The sequence below is a fragment of the Teleopsis dalmanni genome, chromosome 1, assembly GCF_002237135.1.
Source record: "Teleopsis dalmanni isolate 2A chromosome 1, ASM223713v2, whole genome shotgun sequence".
Lineage (NCBI taxonomy): Eukaryota > Metazoa > Arthropoda > Insecta > Diptera > Diopsidae > Teleopsis > Teleopsis dalmanni.
In genome coordinates, this window is record NC_051846.1 from 49,827,778 (window position 1) to 49,836,134 (window position 8,357).

The window sequence follows — 8,357 nt, forward strand, 5'->3', positions numbered from 1 at the left end:
TTTACCTTTATGTAATTCTAAAAACAGAAATGTATATACCCTACTTCAGTAAAAGATATAAAAAAAATCCAAAAATTTCACATTTATATAATAAATATATCTAAACTGATTTTGTAGTACAAATTATTATGAAGAAGAATATTGTTAATGCAGGGTACTTAATGACTTTATAGATAAAAAAAACGCAGTCTAGGGGATATTCTAATAATAATTAGAGAACAATGTTTTAGGAAAAGAATATACAATATTGTCTAAATAGAAATCGAGGAATTGAAACGACATGTATCTCAAATTCTTTCGGCATTTGGCAAGGAATTGTTGCGCGAAAGCCTGAAATTTACTTCAGAAGAAACTTTTTTTTTTGGTATTTTACAACGATGGATGATGAATTAATAAGAAATATACATAATTATAAATATAGACTCTCGATTGATTTAGGGGAGTTTTGGTGAGGGATTTCTATTATTATAAAGATTATGACACCTGGTAAATTCTTTACAAACTAGAAATACAAAATGTTATGTATCTACTCGATGTTAGATGAATTATAGATGGCAGAGTAAGGATAATATCTGTCGTACTTAGATTAGCATTACTGACATGCGATAAAATTGTGTTTAGGTTTAAACACGTTACCTTAAAATTAATGGCAACTTGAAGCTTAAAATCTATCTATGTGCTACTACACAGAACAGTTTTATACGTTAATAAAAACAAAACAGATTTTAAGCTTTATGTTCCACTATAGTATAAACGTAACTTAAATGATATTCAACCGTTAAATAGATAATCTGAATAGGGCCAATAGAAGAGAAATATCTACATACAAAACAGAACGTATAAGAAAATTACCTATTGTTTTTTTTTTAAAAAAAGCATTTTTTTTTATTTGTTCATTTCGTTGAAAAAATAGGTAAATTGATCCATGGATAAGATATTGGTATCACATAATCACAATCACAAATCACAAGAATCACAATCACAAAAATGATCGAATATTTTCCAAAAAAAAATAACTTTAAACACTATAACATTTGAACCAATTATAGCTAAATAATTTTTAAAATTTTTCCATTTTTTGGAGTTATCCTTCAACAATTTAGTATCTAATCTTGCATTAAAAAACAGGTATAGGTTTTGAAGCAACAAATGTTTAGATTTTTACATGTTTTTGTAAAAATAATTGAGCTAAATGTAAAATATATTATATGCAATCTTTTACAGAAGCTTCGATATTTTAGTAACACTAAGCCATTTATTTTTAAAGGATCTCCTCTTCTATACCATTAGTTTATTGATCTTAATTTCATTCCCAAGCTTTTTTTTATTAACTGATAATCATTGTTTAATTTTGATTAGATTTCAATAGTAATGTTTTGGAACGCTCAAATGTGATTCTTAGAGAAAAATTTTAATATAGTGTTTAAATTAAATGTTCAAATTCGAGTGGCTCGCGGTTTCTATTTATTTAATTAAACTTTCTTTAGTAAAAATATTTTTGTGTAGTTAAGATAAACATATATTTATAATTTAGTCTCTAAAATATAATTATATTACAATTTCAATATTTTTGATATAAGTATAAGTGCAAAATTATCTAATACTAAGAATATTCCAAACAGTTTTGAATTTTATGCAACAATTTCAAAAAATAACTTTTAATATGGTGGAGGCTGATGTTGGAATTGCTGTCCCATCATATTTTGTTGATTAGGCATTTGTCTCTGTAATTGTGCAACCAAGTTTGGAGTTTGTTGCTGTCCCATACTTTGAGTTTGTTGTTGCCCAATAACACTTCCACTATTATTTTGTTGGTTCATGCCTAAAAAGTTGATTACATATAGAATTTGCCTTTATACTATATCTATTTTAACAAACCTTGCAGTTGCATTATTTGATGAAGACGTTGTTGTTGTTGCTGTTGAAATTGGTGCTGTGACGATACAACTCCAGGTTTACCGCCACTATTTTGCTGACGCGAATATGGAGGTACTGTACCTTGACCCACCATGGTGTTCATTGTAACATTTGGTGCTTGATTCATATACTGGCCACGATTGTTAACAATGCCAGCAGGACCACGTTGCTGCTGTTGTGTCATGAAATCATTAGGATTGTTCCGCTGATTCATTTGATTGAAGCCACCCATAATATTATTTTGCTGATTTGGACCCGTTGCATTTATGCCCTGTTGATATTGATTAAAATTTTGAAACTGGCCGGGTCCTTGATTTATCATGTTCTGGTTAACAGCATTATTACTAACTCCTCCTACATTTTGCTGCATTATATTACCAGCGTTAACTAAGTTATTGCTAGATTGGCCACTCATTAAATTTGAATTATTATTAGAAACAGAACCTATCATTCCTGTATTTTGTGCCATTGCCATAGCCTGGGGATTATTTTGCGCCATTTGTTGTTGCTGTTGCATCAAAGGGTTTGGAGTTATATTTTGCCCTATATTAACAGCATTCATGTTTGGTGCAATTTGGTTAGGAGCAGTACCACCCATTTGATTTGGTGCAATACCCCGAATGGCTCCGCGTATAGCGCCACGTACAAATTGTTGCTGTTGCAATTGTTGTTGTTGCTGCTGTTGTACATTATTTAATCCGGCTTGTTGCTGTGGTTGCATACCCTGACCTTGACGTTGCTGTTGTTGCATAGCATTGAATGTAGTATTATTATTTTGATTATAATTGGGTTGGCGTGCTCGTAACATATTAGACAGGGCTAATTTAGGGTCATTCAGCTGAGGACGTTCAAAGCGGTTCACTAAATAAAAATGTTAAAATATTTGTAAAAAAACTCTAAACTGATAATTACATACTTTGTATTCCTTGCTGTTGATAAAATTGTTGCTGTTGCTGTTGTTGTTGCATGGAATGATATTGATTCTGATTATTCCATTGTGGTTGCTGGGTGTGACCTGTTTGAGGCATGTTTTGAGGTCCAGCTGCCATAAAACCTAATTGCGTATTTTGTTGTTGAGCATTCCCACTATTAAGTTGTTGTTGTAAATTACTTGGTACATTTTGCATCTGCTGTGATTGCATTATCTGTCCAGAGTTCTGTTGCATCATTGGATTTGGTGCGAACTGCTGCATATTTACCTATGTTTTTTAAACGAAAAATTTTGGTTTAATATAACTTTATGAAGAATATAATCTATAATTTTATATATCGAAATTATAATTTTTTGTTATTTAAAATTGAAATTATTTAGCCAACTTTGTTGTTATTATATGATATAAAAAATATAACCAAAATAATATGGGTACTTACCTGCATATTCATTTGCATTTGACCCATTTGATTTGGATTTAATTGCTGTGTTGTTTGTTGTTGTGTTGCACTAGATGTTTGCTGTTGTTGTTGCTGCTGCTGCTGAGCAGTCATTTGCGGTTGTACTTGAGTATTTACTGGAGGAGTTTTTGGATTTTTAGTTTTACGTTTACGTGTTGTACCTTTACCCCTACCCCGACCAGACACAACTGCACTTGGAGATTGGTCAACTGAAGAAGGTGTGTCAGCTTTCATTTCGTCCTTCTAAAAACACAAATGTCAATATTAGTATTATATCATAATCTACTGCAAGTTGAACACGTACAATACAAATCTTTTCTGGAACAGGTTCAATATCTTCAGGTGGCAGTGGTAAGGGTTCATAAAAGTAACTACTAGGCTTAACAAGGCTGTGTGTGTGATATTTTAGATTTCGATGCGCCTCTTCATAAGCTAATGGTTTGCGTTCTAATTTTACTGCTCCAAACCATACCCAAGAAAGTGGTGCAGGATTTTTTTGTCCCTCTAATATATCCCATACACTTATCCGTTGTTTATCTGATATGCGTAATTGCTTTTTATCCATATCGCAAATTTTATTACCTTTTGTATCAACCCCAGCTGGTTCACATGAAATAACCTAGAATAAATTTTATAACTATATATAAATAAATTTAAAATTTTGATAATATACCTCCGTTGTTTGTTTGTATAGTGGAAGCAATTGTCTTATTACTTTTATAGAAGAATTCGTTTGTTCGCCTATTTCTTTTTTTAATTTTTTCATTAAATTAAGATACGATTTTTTATTTTCATCTCTATCCGATTGAGTATCTGATACCAACGTTGAATGAACAAGTGTCGCTAACATATCCACAACAGTAGTGAATAATTCCCTATATGGTACAAAATTTTAATTAAATATAAATCATTTTAGTTAAGCATATGCACCTATTCGAACTCAAATCGATTACTCCTTGGCAAACCAATTGTGCTAATAACATTGCCCAATCCGTTGTAGAAGTACCATTTTTTTGTATCGAGTCAAACATACCACCAAGAAGTGAGAAACGCAGTTGTAAAGCATCTAAAATTTCTTCACGAGCTTGCGGATTATCAACACCTCCAATTGTATCCAACTGAAATAAATTAATATTTTATATAACGAAATTTTTCAATTATTAATTTTTTAATACCATTGAAAATGATTGCAAACATTGAGATAATTGAGAATACAATGAAGCCAATAATCCTTCCTTAAATTCGTCTTGGCCTTTGAGGCACGTTAAAATAAGCTCCAAGAATGGTTGATAGTTAAGTGGTGGTTTTCGTCCACGTGAACCACTATTAGAACCACTATAACTACTAATTATGCTACCGCAACTATTACTTTTTTCCCTTTCATCACCGCTACCTGAACTGTTGCTATCCATTTTTGATACTTTAGAAAAGTAATTCATACTTTCAAGCACTTGACCGGCCACACGTAATATGCGTCCCTGCACAGCAGGTGTTAGTTTTGATATAAGTGGTGCCACCAGCCATGTTGACGGCTTTGCCCTATATTCGCTTCTATTACTATTAGGTAAATTTATTTCTTCCATCTGAAAAACATCTATAGCAGCACGTGCCACAGTATCCAGCCACATATTAAGTTCTGCTGGATTATTCATCAGTTGTCGATACATAAGCTGTAAATCGAGCCAAGATATACGTAATGTCCATTGTCCAAGATTTTCAAGTATGCGCACAATCATAGAACGTTGATCCATTTCTGATATAATATTATATTCTGCTTCAGGATAGCAGATCATATGTAAAACACGTTGTACCTGCTTCGTTGTAAGCATATCATCAATAATGAAATCACACAATTTTTCAGCATGCTTTAAACATCTTTCCAAAACGTGTTCCTGAGCACAGATTTGCTTAAGTACATGATGTGCAAACTCTAGCAAAGATATTTGTTCCCCCTGATTAGAATTAGCTGATAATGAATTTTGTTGTGCCATTTCTTGATCATCATTACCCAAACTATTAAGATCACTCGTGCCTAATATTTGACTTAAATCAACGGGTCGTTCATTACTCTTCGGTGTACTTCCCGGATGGACAGGAGTATTGAAACCACTACGTTTGCCACTGCAATAAGCAACGGCACCAGTAACTGAAGTAGGGGTCTTAAGAGCTGCTGTGTCAACAACATATAATATTGCTTTTAACACAGCTAAGACTGCCTCCACTGGAATATTTTTATGTGCACCAACAAGCAAATGCCGATCACAACTTAACTTTATGTTAGTTGTATTGCTGACTACATTTATTGGATTTGGTGATGTACTAACAGAGTATAAACCAGGTTGTGGTATTTCGATAGTTTTAAACAGCTTTAATAATAAATGGCAAGTCAAACGAGCTCCAGCTTCGGCATCTCCAGTGGTCTCTGCACATGCTGTAACAAGAGTCGGCAGAGCGAATTTGACAACGAAATCCGACAGTGGAAAACAATGACGCGCGACTAAGATGCACATAAATACTGCCAACGAATTATGTATTCTGGTGTTGTGTATGTCAATTTGCCCAAATAAATGTGGATAGCGTGGTTTCTTTGTTGAATTACATATGCACTGCAATGCTGCTATCCATTCCGTAGATAATGCATTACAACTAGCAGTCAGTTCTGAACATGAAATTGCTATATCATTTAAACGATCATTGTCTGATTCACGGCATACTGCAATAAATGCATTCGAAACAAAACTATACACGTTTGTTGGGGATTCATGGAGTTGTCGCACCCATAATTGATCTATTTTACCTCCACGTTTCGGAGAAGAAAAAAGTTCTTGAAGGAATTGTGGATTATATGTTGGTGGAACAATGCTAAAATAAGTAATGTTAATTAAGCTCATTTATATTATAAATAGACTTACTTAATTTGTTCTGGAGCAACAAATATTTCTTTAAACTTTTTAATAACGTTTAACTGCTGAAAATATTCTGGTTGCTGCTCTTTGCTCTTTAATATAACACATGAATCATGCAGGTCACTTAGATATGCAAGAATGCAACGCTCGGCAGAGCTACATTCACTAGGACTGCCAACATGTTTGATAATTTTGCATAGTCCCTCAAAGATTGAAACAGTTTGTTCTATAGATAATAGCAAGCAACTATGATATCGCCGAAGTATGCCTACAATATATAAACCCAATAATGTTGTGTAACTTCTAATTAAATTAGACTTTTTGACAACCAACTGATTTTCTACTTCTGGTAATTCTTTCAAAATCTGGTCACAAAGCTCTATTAAGCTATAAATGTTAAGAGCCATTTCCATTAAATCAAATAAAAAAGCCACGTGCTCTTGAACTGGCAAATAATTGTTATTTCCAAGTGCAAAACTGTTAAGTTGTTCAAGTACTGTTGCTGCACATTGCGACGTTACTACATGCTGATCAAAGTATGCCATGTTTTGACATTTACTAGTTGTAGCTTCAAAATTAAACTCATTTCGTGAATGTTTCTTTACTTTCCCTCCTTCTGCCACATCAATACTAAATTTTTTTGAGAAAAGCTTACAAATTTCCTTAGACATTTTCTTAACAGCATGTTTCTTCTCATCACGTTCTTTGCCAACTCCAAAAAGCAGTATATATCTCTGGTTTGATTCACTACTGTACGGAGATGTTGGATCATCTTGAGGTATAGGAAAATGTTTCGTGTACACAAAATGACGTGATATTGGAGGCTCACTGCCACCAGCACTTGTATGATCAGGAATTTTTTCTTTAATGGTTTGCACTAGTTTTCCAAGATCATCGTCCACATTAGAATCATCATACTCAATTCCAGTCATGAAATCATCATCAAAATTGTGAGTCGGCGGTGATGGTTTATTTGATACTGGACCAGTGCCACTTGTGCCGCTTATTGGCTTTGCTGTTGTACTTGAAGTACCATCAGTTAATAAGTCTCCACGTGAGATTAGTGTGTACATATAAGCATTGTGAGAAAAGACATCATGGCGTATCAAAGCACTAAATAAATGAACAAGATTGGTGAACTGTGTACGATTTTGCAGGGAACCATTTTCATCTAATACTGGGGCGTCTTGATCCAAAAAATCCATTAATACTGACTGAAAAACGGGTAATCCACCTATTAAACCAACTCCCGAAGCAACAGAATCTTTATCTTCATTTGTATTACTTATATTTCCATTATTATTAAATTGTTCATTTTCAATATTAGGTGTAGTGACATCTATTTGTCTTTTATCCAACAATATTGCTACTACAATTGCCCGATGTTCACCCCATCTGTAACACATTACAAAAGAAATAAACTTTAATTTGAATTATTGTTTGTAAATTCTTTTTTACCTCTGATTAGATACTGCCCATTCACAGAGTATTTTAACTGTTTTAGCATCTTCCTTAGCATCGTATTCTTGACGTATTTCTTTTACCTCTCCATTTGAACCAACTTCACGTTTCACAGCCACAAAAGGTTTAAAAATATTTGCATAAAGAGATTCAATTGAATTACTTTGATCCATCCGTTCAAAACAATGGGTGTCTAAATGATCTAGAATTGAAAGTACATGGTTGCACGGATTATTACTAGATTTTAACCATTTCTCGGCAAACCAACGATTTTCAGCATGTTTAGAACGTTCTCTAATTTCGGATTCTACTGCACGTAGTTGTCGCCGTATTTCAATGTTTGTAGTCAATTCACATTTAGACGGCATAGGAAGAACTGATGGAGCTAAGGGTAAATTATCCAAAGGACTACCACACAAAGCTGATGGTGCACGATTGTCCCCGATACCACACCAAACCATAGCTGTTGGACATTCAATTGTGATAATCTGTAATATTGTACTCAGATATAAGATTATATCACGGTGATGCGGGCAGTTCATATAATCATTTAACGCAGTTTCATAGGGATCTATCGTATTCCGTTTTTTTTCATCGTCATCCACCTCCATGTTTACTACACAATTTGATTGTAATGATTTACTGTTATTTTGCTGTTCCACAGTTGCGTTTAACAGATTA

The 8,357-nt window shown here is 33.4% G+C and overlaps 1 protein-coding gene across 1 annotated transcript; it reads right to left on the bottom strand.

Moving 5' to 3' along the window:
- Positions 1-1,511: 1,511 nt before the first annotated feature.
- LOC119668620 (mediator of RNA polymerase II transcription subunit 12-like) lies at positions 1,512-8,351 on the bottom strand. Its single transcript, XM_038078188.1, has 10 exons — positions 7,674-8,351; positions 6,222-7,610; positions 4,485-6,171; positions 4,240-4,427; positions 3,983-4,184; positions 3,614-3,928; positions 3,289-3,552; positions 2,834-3,116; positions 1,879-2,778; positions 1,512-1,822 (listed from the first exon to the last, which is right to left on the bottom strand). The coding sequence occupies exons 1-10, from the start codon at positions 8,285-8,287 to the stop codon at positions 1,659-1,661; spliced, it is 6,006 nt and encodes a 2,001-aa protein (XP_037934116.1). The 5' UTR covers positions 8,288-8,351; the 3' UTR covers positions 1,512-1,658.
- Between the last annotated feature and the right edge of the window lie 6 nt (positions 8,352-8,357).

Coding starts and splice junctions, on each gene's coding strand:
- LOC119668620 (XM_038078188.1), bottom strand. CDS start 8,287: ATGGAGGTGGATGACGATGAAAAAAAACGGAATACGATAGATCCCTAT. Junction 4,185..4,239: donor ATCGATTTGAGTTCGAATAG/GTGCATATGCTT, acceptor TGTACCATATAG/GGAATTATTCACTACTGTTG. Junction 1,823..1,878: donor TCAAATAATGCAACTGCAAG/GTTTGTTAAAAT, acceptor TCAACTTTTTAG/GCATGAACCAACAAAATAAT.